The sequence below is a fragment of the Eptatretus burgeri genome, chromosome 11 (assembly GCF_056783735.1).
Source record: "Eptatretus burgeri isolate ZD-2024b chromosome 11, Ebu_testis_v1, whole genome shotgun sequence".
Classification (NCBI taxonomy): domain Eukaryota; kingdom Metazoa; phylum Chordata; class Myxini; order Myxiniformes; family Myxinidae; genus Eptatretus; species Eptatretus burgeri.
In genome coordinates, this window is record NC_140971.1 from 35,806,503 (window position 1) to 35,823,282 (window position 16,780).

At 43.8% G+C, this 16,780-nt stretch overlaps 1 protein-coding gene across 4 annotated transcripts in view; it reads right to left on the reverse strand.

Moving 5' to 3' along the window:
- The window catches only part of LOC147016862 (mucolipin-3-like), an 83,566-nt gene extending 66,835 nt beyond the window's left edge, over nt 1-16,731 (reverse strand). Inside the window, exons 1-2 of one of the 4 annotated variants that reach the window (XM_085845979.1) lie at nt 16,593-16,731; nt 16,072-16,292 (exon numbers count right to left, since the gene is read on the reverse strand). In XM_085845979.1, the coding sequence (XP_085702105.1) occupies nt 16,072-16,292; nt 16,593-16,614 (243 nt within the window). In that variant the 5' untranslated portion in view covers nt 16,615-16,731. Of the gene's footprint in view, nt 1-16,071; nt 16,293-16,385; nt 16,542-16,592 lie in introns of those variants that run through there. The other 3 variants (XM_085845980.1, XM_085845978.1, XM_085845981.1) reach the window with 3 other exon arrangements.
- Between the last annotated feature and the right edge of the window lie 49 nt (nt 16,732-16,780).

Below are 16,780 nucleotides of genomic sequence, written 5' to 3' on the forward strand. Positions count from 1 at the left end.
TTCCTACCTCGTTTTCCTTTTCTCCTGTTGACAACCACCTCCTTTACAGAGTCGTGACTACATATTTAAAAATCAGCCTGCTTGACATTACAAGAAAGCACCACATCCACATCCATTCCTTGTCCGATGATAATCATTAGGTCATGCACGCGAAGCACAAAGCGGGGTAAAGCAATTGGTTCATATGTCTGTCTGTCCGTATTCAAACGTCAGTTTATGATCGAGGAAAAACTTATTTAGATTGAATGTTATATTTTGAACATGAATCGGTACTTTGTCTCTGAATTCATCCTGATCACACATGCATAGAGAGGAGTGAGCTTATTTAATTAATCAACTCTGTCCATTTGCCAAGCAGTAAAATAAAATTGAAAATCATTCCAAACAGGAAACTTACTGTTTTAAGGACGTCATAAAGGACACAAGCACTAATAACTAATGTAACGCGTTTGATAGGGTGGTGTAATGGATAGTGCATCAACGGCAGTAAATTCCAGAATTAATTTAATTTGCACAACTTTTACAATCTTTGTGTTATTTAAATCAAATTATATACTGAAGAACACAAATTGCCTTTTGGGCACTTCCAAAAGCCTTCCATTTAGCAGCACTTGGACATATTAAAGAAGGTGGTGTATAAGACTGCTTCAATAGTGCTAAACTTCTGGAATTATTTTTAACAATCTTTAAAATCAATATTTTATCTGAATGAAGTACATCGTTGAATACTGCATGGGTTAACTTGTTTAGAGGAACTCTCTAGTTACTTTTGATTGAAGTGCATTTATCTTTGTACCCCTCAGTTTGAAACAATTGTCATCTGACTAATATCTCCTGAAGTTCCTCGGCCACACAAAATAGTCAGCATACATCAATTCCCATAAGAGCCCTCTACGAACCTTAAACCATCTATGTTAACAAATAAAAGATAAAAACTAGAAGGGCACTCGATAGTGCACAGACCTCTGCCACACAATGTAGTGGGGCGGCCTAGCCCAAATATTCAAAATAATTGTGCATTTTGTGATACAAGCACCATATTTGGCACAAATGTACATTAATATGTTGAACATTTTCAGATATTGGGCCACTTGAAATTCTCTCTATATGTCCGCCATATTGGATTTCAAAATGGCCACCACTTGAAATCTACATTTGCTATTATCTCTGGACGTAATGCAGCTATCTAAATGTACGTTTTTGGGGGCAAGGAATCCAATGGGACCATTTTCAACTTAATATTATCTATCACAGTGTTATATAATTTTATTTGGAAATTATCTAGGCAAATATTGGATTCAACACAATATTTTGAAAAGAATGTCTTAGTTCTGTAAATGTCTTAGGTATAATACTGACATGCTATATGGTCTAGTATTTGAGGCTTGGTGTACTGGTATCTGAGGCTAGATATATACCGGTACTGAAGATACGTGTACATAAACAGTGTCATGTTAACAAGTTCAGCATTGCCACAAGTACATGTATGTAGTAGACTCATCATCATGTGCAGTCCCCTTCACACACACAGAGGGCTGTGCACTGAAGGGCAGCCTTTTTGCACTTGCAGCGCCTCACACACCCTTTCTTGCACTTGCAAGAAACCAGCTCAATGCAGCTGTGAGCTGCCTCAGTTAGCCTGGTCCAGTAAGGTGTGTACTGTCCTTCTCCAGTCCTTGACCAACCCCAGTTGGTTGGTGGATGGAGCTCTGGTGCTGGCAGCAGTATCTGACCCCACACATGTCCACCTTGATACACTGCCCTCTTGACATGTTCCTCCAGAGCTGCCTTCGTTGAAGGGATGAGCTGCACATTGTTCTTCCTTGCGAAGAGTTTCCTCCTGGCCTTGTCAATGTCTGTGCATTTGCTGGTTTGATCATACAACAGGATCATAAACCTCTCGATGATGCGCATTGCATCGTCTGGTATGTCACGAGGTGCAGAGGACAGCAGCAGCAGTGCCTCAGTGAGTTCTGGCAGTACCGTCCAGACTGCCCACACAGTCTTCTTGCCATGTCTATGAAAACTAGACACAGTGTCGCATCCAGTTAGAGCGTGGAACATTGGCAGTGCACGAGCCTTCTCTCGTCCCAATCCAGCTGCTATTTCGTGTGCTGCTAGGTATCGGAAACTCTGGCCTGTTCCGAATGCCAGCCACAGTTTGTCTTTGGTTGCAACTCCTGTGCCAGGGACACTGCCAGCACCACAACATCGGTGTCTACAGTCCGGATGAGTATTGCATGGTGTTCATGCTGGACTGCGTGAGATGCATGCAGCAACATCCGACTGTCAGCTTCTTCATGGTTACATGGGGCGAGTGAGGTCAGATCTGGCAGTAGTGGCTTGCTGAGCACTGCCTCTCCATCAGTAATTACGAGTTGCTTGTCCTCCTGGTCAAACCATTCCATGAGAGCTGCTGAGAGGAACCTGAACAGCTCGGTCTTGTTGCTGTCCACTCGTAGGAAGTTCTGCCAGTTTCCTGGTATGGCTGCGGCAGCCACCATACATCTCTGCACACCTTGTCCCCGCTTTGCACATGTACAACCTTTCAGTGAATCAGCAAGGTAAGTATCCCAGACCAGATCCAGGCGTGACACTGTTTGCAGCTTCGTGGACATATATGGGATGAAGATCTGTTGTGCATACTCTTCAAAGGTCTTTAATGCAGCCGGGTTCAGCATCTGGACGATGGCTGCTCCATCAAGAACAATACAGGTCGTGACAGGAGTCTCTGTCTTTGCGTCGGAGACTTCTTCCAAGCATGTGAGGAGATCACTCTTGGTACCAGTGCAGAGGCTTCCACCATCAGACAATGCAGGAGGACATGCCTGATTCTCGTGACAAAAGAACTCCTCAAGGTTTCCATCCCTCGTCTGGCAGCCAATGTACAGGCGTGCGAAGAGTTCACGGTCATTCTTGGTGGAGGCGAGCTGTTGCTGACCTATGCTCTGGCTTCTTGGAGTGGAAGTGCTGAACACCTTCAGCTTGTTTCGAGGAATGGGTGCGTCCACTGCCTTTGTTCTGTCCAACAGACACTCTCTGGTGAAAGCCTCGAACTGCTCTTGGCCAATCCTCTTGGCATTCATCACGGTCTCCATAGCAGCAGGATCTGCGATCTCCTTTGTGTCCAGTTTGACTACATCCTGACTCTCCTCCTCGAATACTGCCAGTATATTTATATATATATATATATATATATATATATATATATATATATATATATATATATATATATATATATATATATATATATATATATATATATATATATGAGCTTGTCTGAGTTGTTACTAGTGATTTAGTATAGTTTTTTTTTTTTTTTATATTTACAGAACTAAGACATTCTTTTCAAAGTATTGTGTTGAATCCAATATTTGCATAGATAATTTCCAAATAAAATTATATAACAGACTGTGATAGATAATCTTAAGTTGAAAATGGTACCATTGGATTCCTTGCCCCCAAATACATACATTTAGATACCAGAATCAAGTCAATAGCTGCATTACGTCCAGAGATAATAGCAAATGTAGATTTTAAGTGGCGGGCATTTTGAAATCCAATATGGCGGACATAAAGATAGAATTTCAAGTGGCCCAATATCTGAAAATGTTCGCAACATATTAATGTACATTTGTGCCAAATTTGGTGCTTGTATCACAAAATGCACAACAGGTTTGCTATGCTGCTACACTAATGCCTGATCCATAAGAACATATCGGGGCCAAAAATATTTTTTGAAATACCGTGCAATATATCGTTTTTGGCCCGATCTCTCAATAGTGAAGAATCACTTTAAATATAAATCATTCTCGTATCCAGATATGGATTCAAATCTTCACCAAAATCGAATGAATTTATTCTTGTCACACACCCAACCTATCCTGTCCACCAAGTTTCATCCCAATCCGTTCACAACTTTTTGAGATCTCATGATATTGTATACAATGTTGAGGCTCGCATGAGAGCCAACACAGAATGTACAACAAGGGGAACAGGAGATAAGAGGGGCAGAAGGGAAAAGACAAAACAGTGGGGATGAGACATTAGGAGATCTGTGGAAGGGAGAGGGATGGGGTGGAATACACAGGGTGAAGATGGACACTACAGGGACTTTCAGGTGCTTATACGACAGGGAGTTTCAGGAAGGAAAGCAGGGGATTTGAAGGAGGTGCGGTTAGAAAAGATCATGGTTTTGGATGGGGGAAGATAAGAGATGGTGGTGAACAGCTGTTTTGAAGACCTGGAGGGAAGAATGAGATTGAAGAGTGTGTGAGAGTTTGCTCCAAAAGATGGGGGGGGGGGGGAAGAGGAAAGAAAGAGTGAAGGTGAGCAGCAATTCTCAATTTTGGTAGTTTTACCAGAAGGGGGTTGCTGGCAGACCTTGAGTGCCCTGCGGAAATATAGGGGGGTGGGGGACGGGATATAATCGCAGACAGAGCGAGGGGGGCAGACTGGAGAGGAGACAGTAGAAATCAGAAAAACCAGAAACCTGCCTGCGTTGAGAGTGCGGGTCACCCATAGACTCAGGCTCATTGCGGGAGATACCAATGACCCTAAATGCCTTGGTTTCCACAGCATGAAGCCGAGAAAGGTGAGAGGCAGGAGCACCAGCCCAGAGAGGAGAGCAGTCCTCCATCAAGCTGTGGACGAAAGCTTTGTATGTGGTCAGGAGCTCAGGTGGACCGAGGAAGGACTTTGCACGACGGAGGATGCTCAGTCGGTGACTGGCTTTGGAGGCCAGTTTGCAAATGTGGCTTTCCCAGGAAAGATCATAGTAGATGGTGAGACCCAGAAGCATGAATGAAAGCACTTCTTCAAGAGGCTTATTGAGAATAGATTGGGAGGGAGGGTGGGGGTTCCAGACAGTCTTTTCCAAGAGACATAGTGAGAGAGATAGATTTGTTAGGATTGTAAGACATATTCCAAGTGTTTGACCAGCATGTGATTTTATCCACATATGCAGAGAGTGAAAAGGCTGCTGCTTGCTGATCTGAGGGATGACAGATGGTATGGCAGAGGGTGGAGTCATCAGCAAAGAGATAAAGAGTACTTTCCAGAGAGTCGGAGAGATCATTGGTGAAAACCAAAAAAAAAAACCGTATCTTGCCAAAAGGTGACCACGTGCGACTTCTTTAAGGTCACACTGAGGTGAACAGAGCTGCTATCCACCAGGAGCGACTCCTTGAGGAATATCTGCCTGAGACATTCCGATGAGTATCGTTCTACAGAGTAACCATGAAAAATATGCGTTTGCCTCATAACGTCACCAAATGACGTCATAATGTCTCAAGCTTGACATATCTAGAAAGCACTCATCGAGGTGTTCAATTTGAGGTACTACACGATATGGTTCCTAAAACTTGAAAATTTGACCTTGGGGTCAAATATGTTTGACCTCAGGCGCTAACCATGAAGGTCAAGGCCAATTGCCACCAAAAATTAATCAGCTGAGCGCCAGACCATGAACTATATTCCCATGAAGTTTGAAGACTATCCAATCAAAATTACTCAAAAAATAAGGGTTTCGTCGACTCCCCTGATTTGCAACAAAGTGACCTTGACCTTTGACCTTCAAAATTTTGTGCACTGAAAGGGACCTCTATAGGCCTCTGATATGCGAAGTTACAAAAATTTCCAATGATAACTGTGCTCTGCAGAATTTTTTATATGTGATTACAGACAAACAAACAAACAAACAAACAAACAAACAATACAAGCTGACCAACATATCTTGCAAAAACTTCGTTTTGGCAAGATAACGAGAGCCCAGAACACCGCCTTGAAGAACTCCAGCATGGACAAGAAGAGGGTAGGAGAGAACTCAATGAAGGGCCACACGTTTGCTGCGACAGGAGAGTAAATCTGTGAGGAATGAGTGGAGATGGCCTTGGATACCATAGGAAGAGAGAGTTTGATGAGCAGGCCAGGGTGCCAGACCGTATCGAAAGTCCACGATACGTCTAGGGATATGGCTCCGTTTTCATGCCTGGCATTGAGTACCTCCATCCATTGTTGGGAAAGCAGAAGCAGCATATGCAGGGTAGAGTGACCTGGTCTGAATCCAAATTGATGATCAGAAATCAAGCCATTGAAGAAGAGGAAGGATTTAATGTCTGAAGCGATGATGGATTCCATAACCTTGTTGATTGAGAGAAGGCTGATTGATCTGTCATTAACCTCCGCCATCAAAGATGGACGGAGGTTACTGTTTTCACCCGTCTGTTTGTTTGTTATCTTGCCAAAACGAAGTTTTTGCAAGATATGTTAGTCAGCTTGAATGTTTTTTTTTTGTTTGTCTGTAATCACGTATAAAAAAATTCTGCAGAGCACAGTTATCATTGGAATTTTTTTTTAACTTCGCATATCAGAGGCCTATAGAGATCCCTTTCAGCACATAAAATTTTGAAGGTCAAGGTCAAAGGTCATTTTGTCGCAAATCAGGGGAGTCGACGAAACTCTTATTTTTTGATCGAATCGTTTTCAAACTTCATGGGAATATAGTTCATGGTCTGGCGCTCAGCTGATTAATTTTTGGTGGCGATTGGCCTTGACCTTCATGGTTAGCGCCTAAGGTCAAACATATTTGACCCTAAGGTCAAACATATTTGACCCCAAGGTCAAATTTTCAAGTTTTAGGAACCATATCGTGTAGAACCTCAAATTGAACACCTCGATGAGTGCTTTCTAGATATGTCAAGCTTGAGACATTATGACGTCATTTGGTGACGTTATGAGGCAAACGCATATTTTTCATGGTTACTCTGTAGAATGATTCTCATCGGAATCTCTCGTAGGCAGATATTCCTCAAGGAGTCGCTCCTGGTGGATAGCAGCTCTGTTCACCTCAGTGTGACCTTAAAGAAGTCACACGTGGTCACCTTTTGGCAAGATACGGGTCACCCTGCGGGTGACATTGGTTTATTTGTGAACAGTATTATGGAAAAACTCCGACGGATTTCGATGAAACTTGGTGGGGGGATTAGGTATGGTCCAAGGATCATGCCATTAGATTTTGAAAAAAATATTTGAATTTCTACATGTTTTAAGTGATTTCCAATGCCAAAAAAAAGTTCGTTAGAGAGAAAAAAAAAGAAAAAAAACCAGAAAATTTTGTAACTTTTTTTTTTCACAAAATTTCGATTTTTTTTTTGCATTTCTACATGTTATAAGTGATTTCCAACAAAAAAAAACATGCCAAAATTATAATTGCGGCTGATTTTGGAACTTCAGGTGGATATACCCACGTAAAATCAATTTCTGTCTCAAGGAATCTAGTTATAACGAATGAATCGAGTATGTAAAAGTTAAAAGTAAAAGGCAAAGTTGCAAACTATAACTCTGAGCACTGTTGACGTCAAATTGAACGAATAGGATATCAGGTTCACTTGAGTGACCTAGCAGTATTGGTGGCGGAGGTTTTGCACTCTACCGAGTGCTCCCCCTCTAGTTGCAGGAATCTGTTGTTGCACCGTTTTATGCAGAGCGGTGTTTTCTGATTTCCAAGCAGACGGCAGAAGACCTTGAACAAATGAGAGGGTGACGAGAACAGAGAGTGTAAGAAAGAGCAGCAAAGCAGGTTTTAAGGACATGTGGGCTGATGCCGTCTGGACCGGTTGCAGAATCTGAATCAAGGTTTGACAGTAGAAAAGGACACAGAGTCCAAGGACAGTTGAATACAGAAAGCAATGGGTTTGGAACACAAGATTTGGAAGCAAACACGGAGTTTAGGCATTCAGCCCTTTCACGTGCAGCGTCAGCTGCATGGCCATTTGAGATAAGGGAGGAGATGGAGGAGGAACATACACCAGAAACAGAATTAACTCAGCACAACCAGAATTTGGAGGAGGGAAAGGAGAGAGGTTTGAGAGTTCAGACTTGAGATTAGAAAGATATTGTTTTCTGGTTCTGCAAAGGGTAGACACATTTGTTCCAAGCTTTGAGGAAGGAACTGAGACTGCCTTCAGTTGGGTTTGCCTTCCAGGAGGCCAAGGTAAGTTGTTTCAGGACAATTGTCTCGCCACAAGCTTCAACATACCGTGGGCAGGAGGAAGGGTAGGAAAATTGAAGAAAAGATGGCATAAATCTTTGCATGAAGAGAGCAAATGTCTGAAAGTAGTGATGGGAGACCAGTCTAGAAGTTTAATGGCTGCTTGAAGACCCTGGCAGTCGGCCTGAGTGAAATGCCAGACTCGACAGTGCTCCGGTGGTTCTCGAATAACAGCCAGAGAGATGTTTACTTTGACAAGCATGTGGACAGATGAACCGATTGGAGCGGAGGAAGAACAGCAGATGTTTTCAGGGAAATTGGTGAAAATCAGATCCAGAAGAGATTGAGTACCGTTGGTTGAGATCCGGGTCGGGAGGTTGACAGATTGTCAGTCTCAATGAGTTGCAGAAGTCTTTTGCTGAAGTGCCAAGGCAGGTGAGAGGTACCCATACCCAGCCAACTGGCATGATAATTGAAGTCACCACATATGAGGAAGAGAGAGTTGGGATGAGAGGATAGAAACTGGTCCATGTTTTCAGAGAGAGAGATGAAAATGGAGTCATCACTGTTTGGTGAACAGTACAATACACATATAAACAAAAACATGAGGTGGGAGTGGAGGGGAAGCCATAGCCAGAGGTATTCCTGGGTATGTGGGGAGTGAGGGCAGTGAATGGAAAGTGAGGAATAGAGTCTTTGATGGAGAGAGCAACTCCGCCGCCAGGACGAAGCGCAGGTCTGTTATATCGGAGGAGGGAGTAACCAGGGAGAGATATACTCGGGAGTCAGACGTCTTGAAGGAGGAAAGTTTCTGTTCAGCAATTATGTCTGGTTTGTCAGTGGCAACATGTATGGAATGATCTGTCGGGTTTGAGCAAAGGCCCCAGATGTTTGAGGTACACACAGTTAATTAAGAGGGAGGGAGGAGAGGGTAGGATGAGGGAGGAAGAGGTGAGGTAAGGAGTGTTGAGTGTGAGGGATTGCAAAAAAGCTAGGGGAGAGGGCTGTATGAGGAGGAGAAAAGGCTTGATGGTGATGGGTTGAGGTATAGTGGGGAGTTATGAGAGGGGGCAGAGGAGGAGGAGGAGGAGGAGGTAGAGTGATTATGGAAGAGGGTGGGGGAAGGAGCCGGCTTTGTGGATGTGAGGGGGGCAACTTTGTGAAGGGGGAGAGGGAAGGGGAGATTGGAGGGAGAAGGGGGTGAAGGAGTTTTTGAGAACGGTGAGAGAAGAGTGGGGGAAGAGTGTGAAGGTTGCTTTGAGAGGGAGGGGAGACAAGAAGAGTAAGCACAGTCAAGTTGCAGGAGGGCGATAGAAGAGGTGGGGAGAGGGGAAGGATGGGACTTGGTAGTGGTGTGGTGAAGGATGCACTTAAAAAAATATTTAAGTCAGACGTGATTAAATACATTATGTGAGTGATGCAATAAAGGTGAATTAAGTGAATGGAGAAAAGAAACTTTGTAACAGTGGAACTTTTTAGACAGGATGAAGGAAAGGTCGAATTGAAAACAGCCTTTTGAAGAAGAAAAGGAGTGGTGAATTATGATACAATACCGAGAACACCACGTGTGAAAGAGAAAGTTGTAACATTTTAAGAGACCGTATTTATTACTTACGAAATCTAAAGATTTCGCAAGTATATTGATGACTTCCGTCCTCTGTTTGTGTGTTTGTTTTCCCCCCTCCTCCTCTCCCAGTATATTTGGACTGGCACAATCCCATTGGGCTGTGTGAGAAAAAGTCATGCCCTACTTTTCTTTTCTCTACTTCTCGACGGATTGAATGACGGCCATGTGTCATTTGTGCAAATAAGATTCTATCAGAATGTGTTTTATGGTTAAATCTGCTCTTTTGTGACTTTTGTTTTGTCGTCTGTACTTACTTTTAAATAATTGCTTGCTTTTGTGGGTGTAAATAAATAATTGTTGGTTGATATTTCAAATCTGTCTCGGGTGTCCTTTCCTTTTTTGGTCTGACAGAGTGTACAAGCATAGTTAGACGGGAAGTTGTACCCCACCTGATTTGCTGCGAGCTGGTGCTGCACCTAACTGTTCTGCTTGGCAGAAGATCACCAAGTGCGGTGCCAAAAGCATGGCTTTGTTAGGTTGCCGTGCCAATAGAGGCATCGCGGAAACATTGAAGCATAACCCTGCTAGGTTGGTAGTCTGTCAAGCTACAGCTGTGCAAGAACTATAGCTTGTTTGATCGCAGAATTATCTGTGGTCGGTGGCCTCAGGACCAGGTGTTCGGGAGAAACTCAAGTGCTTCCCCTCATAGCAAACCTCAAACCCCATGAACGTAACAATAGAAGAAGTAGAATAAGTAGAATTTAAAACACAAAGAACGTGTCTGTGTTGGTCACACATACAATCACAATGCATCGTACACCTCAGAAAAGTCAACCAGAATACATAAGACAATAAACTGAATTCAAAATAAACTCAAGCTACACCAACAACAAAATAATCACTCAATACACAACATCACTAGCACAACAAAATGTCAAAAATTGATAAAATTAGAATGATACAATCCCTCGTGTTCACTCGCCCCCCCCCCCCCCCACCGAACCAAAAAGCCAAGCCTTCTCTCAAATAACAATCATACACATGATGAACATGATGAGCATAAACAAACCATTAAATACCATGGTCATAGATAATAATGAAACTGCAAAGGAAGAGCACACCAACCCATCTCCCTATCCGAGCATTCAGCAACAAACCAACAATCCAAACAGGAGCACCACATCACCAAAAAAGAAAAGTCAACAGAAACAGAAAACCGCTGTTTGTGGTAATGGAGTTGGACAGGGCAATAACTGCCTGGGGGGGGGGGGATGTATGTATTCCAAAAGCGATTTGTCCAACATCTAAGTGACCTGTATAGCCTTCCAGATGGCAAAAGCTGAAACAGGACATGAGGCCTTAGTTATTTTATAACTTGGTTTACAGATCCGCCGAAAATAAACTATAAATGTAAAACACATTTTTAGCTTTTTATATTTATAAATTTTCCACCGAAGGTGCAAAAGTTTCAAAACCCGAAATGTAAACATCGGCATTTATTTTCAAAATATAATTTCTCGCGCGCGCACCAAAATGCCGAGTCCCTTTTAACCAAACAGCGCAGTAGAGCTGCACAGTAGTCTTCGGTCATGGCGTCTGAGCAGTGGCCAGCGTGGTTCAGATTGACTGTGGTTTCTGGGGTGAAAGTGATTGTTAAGAAGTATGTCAGCGGTATAAATTCGAGTGACTGTATTGGTAATTTAATCACGCAACATCTTGACGACAAATATTCTGGCCGAACTTTTGCATCAATTCAGTACAGCAGCAGGGATGATTCGCAGGCTACTCTCGATCGTGCCGATTTTGTTTCCATCGAAAGTTGTACACCGCTGTTCGTATTGAAAGATTTCGGTGCCAAGTACATCAAAGTTTCCCTGCGAGATGCTGATATTCAGCCTTCAACGGACCAGAAATCAGCCTTTGATGTGCTCATGGGGATGGGGAGATGGTACGATCAGATGCCCGCTGAAAAAGTAAGAGCTGGTTATGGCTCTGATTGACCGTTTTGAGCGTGTTGACTATATTGTAGAAACAAGTTTTAATCCTCCTTTATTGTTTTTCACATCAGATGATACAGTGAACATGGGCATTCTGCATTTGAATGGTCTTCCATCTTCAATGTCTTCTTAGATCAGTGGTTCCAAACCTTTTTCTGATAGAGTACCAATTGGAGGTCCCATACCGTCGCCATGTACCACCTGGTTCCAGAAAAACTCAATTCGATAAGATATCAATTTATTCACAAGTAGAACACACAAATGAACTAACTGTCAACAAAGAACAAAATTTAATGCGAGGGCTGCATCTGTTTCTTCTCCACCAGCTGGTCGATGCTGGGCATAACTTTGCCCACAGCACATCGGGAATCATGCCGGGCGCAGCAAGACGGTTCCGGCTCTTCAAATTGATGGTAATCATGGCTGAGCACCCCTGCTCGCACTCCCACGTAGAGGGGAAAATCAGTAGCTGGGGAACAGCGTGACGGGCGAGTGTCGGGTACGAGGAGGCCATGGTCACCCAGAAGTTCATATGAGAGCATTCCTTGTGCTTAGTCTTTGCTGTCTCGTCAGCCTGGATATCTATGAGCTCCTCTTGTTCCCCGGTCCCGACAGGCAGATCGCCTGGTTCAACGGAAAACGGATTGGTGATGTTTTTTGTTTTTTTTAAGGTTGAGCCAGAAAATGCTCGCGAACCACCTGGAAGGCCCTCGCGTACCACAGGTTGGGAACCACTGTCTTAGATCCTCCTGGTCCGGGATTTATATTTATTTTCCCCCCACCTACCCTTGTCTTTTCCATGGAACATCCGAAAACAAATCATAAAAATTGAAATTATATTCATATTTCAACCTACCGGCCCTACATTTTAGCTGAAGAACTGTGTAAACCAAGTTATAAAATAATAACCAAGGCCTTAGCTGGATATGAAGCATCAGACACTATCCTCAGTACGCTCTGTATAAATTGAAGCCAAAGAAGGCAACACATCCAATTACCCTACCAGCAGTGTGCACAATCCTCTGGAGCCAAAGTTTTTGTTGCTGTGTGCAGCTGCCATACCACACACACACAGGAAAAATAAATAAACAGAAAAAAGCCAAACACTTTCTATAATGGCCCAATAAAACTGGATGAGAATCTCCCCACGAAGGCCAAACATTAGCTGCCGCAAGAAGTAGGTGATGCTGAGCTTTCATAATAATAATAATAATAATAATAATAATAATAATATCTGTGCTGTGGTCCCAGTTTAAACTACTGGAAATGGTTGTACCTAAAAGTATAAAGCAGTCAAAAATTTCATTAACTTTACCATTGATGGTAAGAGGGTCAACTGAACTTTTCGTCCTACGAAAGTCAACAACAATCTCCTTAGTCTTTGCAGTATACAGCTCGAGGTTGTGGTGTTTGCACCACGACACAAACCCATGAACTTCCTGAAGGTATTCTGACTCATCAGAATTCACGATAAACCCTCGATGGTCGTGTCGTCGGCAAACGTCACGAGTTGCACAGACTCATGATGAGACACCCAATCATTGGTAAAAAGGGAATGGAGACAAGGTGACAGCATGCACCCTTGTGGGGCACCAGTATTCAAGAGAATAGTTTTGGACAACTCGTTTAACTTTACTGTTTGCAATCGGTTAAGGAGAAAATCCAAAAATCAAATCGAGGGAGGAAGGCTGAAGGACTGGATTTTATGAAATAAAGTTTGAGGGAGAATGGTCTTAAAAGCAGAACTTGAAGAAAAAAAAAAATCAATAAAAATAAGAGAATAACAATTTGAAAATTCAAGATGCTGAACAAAATGAAAAATTAAGGCAACAGCATCAATAACAGAACGAATTTTCCGTTCGGCAAAGTGAAGAGGATCAAGCCTACAGGTGGTGATAGATTTAAGGTACTTTAAGGATAAATCGTTGAATGTTGTCATCTTCGATTTCTTTAAAAAAAAAAATTTTTAAAAAAGTGATAATAATCGAAGATTTAAAACAAAGAGTAATGATAGACTGTTGATAAGAACTGCTGAAAATACAAGCAAAAACAGAGGAGAGGTGTGAAATTATGAAATATCCCAAAGTTTAAAATAACTGAATCTGTGTGAAGGGATTAATTCATGAGATGGAGCAACTTCTCAGAAGAACCTGCTTGGTGACACGAGGTTATCAAGAGAACCAACCATACATGGCGATGATCTTCACTGTTGCCCTTACCCTTGTGGTCTCCCAATTAACAACAGTCACAAGTTCATAAGACAATCCACCACAACACCTAGGTTGCTGCATGCCACACCTGGTCTGCCTGTACTCCACTCCTGGTGAAACGATCAAAATGCAGGATCACTGCTCATCTCCACTCATTTGTTCTTATGAAACAAACTTCCCTTGGGTTCTTTAATCGCATTCCTCCCTCCAAAGCTTCAAGATGGTTGTTCACCACCTGCTCAGCTCATCCTCCATTCATCCTCATGTAGCCTCCCCACCACCCATTCCACTGTGTTCTATTGTTGTGGGCCGGGGTTCAGTGGCGATAAACGACCACTAGGTGGAGCAGTAGAGCCGTCTCCCACCGAACACCTGGAATTAAAATGTCGTCACTCCGGATGACTCCGGAGTCGATGGGCCACTTAAAGGACCGTGATCGCCAATTATCTGACGGCATGGGGTAGGGTCAATAACCAAATTTCAATATACCCAAGTACCCATGTCGTCAAATTACCAGGGAAATCACACCCTCAGCAGACTCTCCGAACCGAGTCGCAGGTACCGACTCAGATCCAGCATAACCGAGCGGAGTTACCAGAGCCGCGCCAGTCTCAATGACAACTTACGGCACCAATGGCCTTACTATTTCTCAAGCCCGGACCATGCGAGGCCAATGAAAGAAAACACGGACAACGAACTGGAACATTTAACACGGGGGTTTATTTATAAACAATAATCGGGGAGGGGAGCACACAAAGAGCAGAGTTATCCGAATAAAAGAAATGCAGGCAATGTACAGTGAGCGAAAAGCACTTAAGACTGGTAACACAAACACACACAGTGGCTGCGGCCTTTATTTGGGCCTTCAGCTCAGGAGGAAAGGCGAGCTGAGGGCAGGAGCCTATTCTTGCACCTGTCCGCCTCATGCGGTCTAGTTGAGCTTGTCCGGTGGCGGGACTCGAACCTGCCGCCAACAACGCAGCACCAAGCACCAAGGACCAGGAACGATGCAACGGACGCCAGCCAGCATGGGAACGGACCAGACGAGATGAGCACCCGCGGGTAGACGAGAACGCCAGCAGGCAAGACGAGGGTTCTTCTCTTTCTCCTTCTTCGGCTCGCCACCCACTCTTATCCTTCCCCTCCCCGACGGGTCGAGAAAACCACTCTGAGGGACCCGCCTCCGGATTGGACGAGAGGCGAACATCCCATCTGGCTGGGCGGGGCCACCCCTGAGGTGGTCAGCCTCCTGATTGGACGAGGAATCTCCGGGGGGGTGTGTGTCGAGGCTTCTCGGAGGCCCACCCCCCGAAGAGGCTCCATAGTAGCTTTCGGCACGCTGGCCTCCCATTGGCTTGGGCGCGCGTGCGATGCTCGCCCTTCGCTCATTGGCTGGAGGAAACATTCCATGCCCTTCCTCAGGGCGGAGCCTTGATCTGAGGCGATGGAGGCTCCGCCCACGCCTTCAGCCAAAAACATGTGGGCAATGGCAACTGGTTGAGTGAGAGACGGTGCCTTGTTGCATTAGATGTATAAAACCTGACTATAGAATAACTCACAGCGCACACACGAAATTCCCATTAGACATAGGGATGGATTGTAACTACTAGCGCATGCCCGTACATGCAAAAAAAAAAAAAAAAAAAATTTCAAACCTTGGGATTAATTAATAATTTGAACAATCAATTCAAACCTTGGGAAACAGCTGAAATGGATAAAGAACAATATCAAACCTTGAAAAGGCACATACTCAGATCTCCAGCATCAATTGTGACATCATATCAAATGAAGAAGAAGAATTGTGACGTCAGTCGTGACATCATAGCACAGTGTCCTGTCATTGGTTTGGTAAATAAATGGCCATCACTTGGGAACCACTTGTCCGACTAATATCAAACCTTGAAAAGGCACATCCACAGGTCTCCAGCAATATACCTGGCAAGTTTCAATTAGATTGGACCAGTGGTTGTCGAGAAACAGCGGGGACACACACACACACACACACACACACACACACACACACACACACACACACACACACACACACACACACACACACACACACACACACACACACACACACACACACACACACACACACAAATAACTAAGCTTTGGGACTGCTGTCCGTGTGCAAATGGCTTTCAGATTCGAAACAGTATCTCTTCTATGAGCCTCGACTTTCAATTTCAAAAAAAACTAAATAAATAAAGTAACTTCCGCTTCTGTCATAACGATATGAACGTTCACACAAAACTGTGACGACTATGACAATACGACACAGTATTATATACAATTCAAACACACCTGAAGGGTCACCATGACGATCTTGAGAATCTGGACGCCCAGTTTCCACGGCTTGCGGCCTCTTGCTCGGAATTTTTCACACGGGCTCATGAAAAAAAACCGCAACTTGCTCCGCATTTCGCTCTCCTCTGTCCACGAGTTAATGGAGGGAGAACTTCCATCGAGGAGTGAACAGTCCTCTTGATTCTCCACTTCGCCAAAAACCACACAGCCAGCAGCATCTAAAACACGAGAAAAAAAAAAACCGCTCAAGTGGAAGATGATCGAACATACTGAAGAACGAGTCGAAAGATACGTGTCGAACACAAACACACCCCTGAACAGTCTACATTGAACGGTCATAAACTGCCACAGAGAACAGGAAGAAAATCGAAATGTCTTCATATCCCGCCAGAACACAACAACACAACCAAAGGGCATGAGCCACATAAAACGCCGCCGCCCTTGTTGCTGCTGTTATTATTATACAAGGACGTCGTAATAAAGGCGGCAGCAGCAAAGATAAACTGAGGTAAACACACCGGTACCCGTGTGGGAATCCATTACGATCAGCTGAATATGACGTCAGAGGATGTGGCAACAGCTCGTGCTTTCGATCGCTGAAGCCCCGCCCCTTTTCTTCTTCCTCCTCCTTTGTTCCTTCAGCCAATCAAATCACCTCGCTTCATCTTATTTGATATAATCTATATCATATATCTCTCTCTTTCCC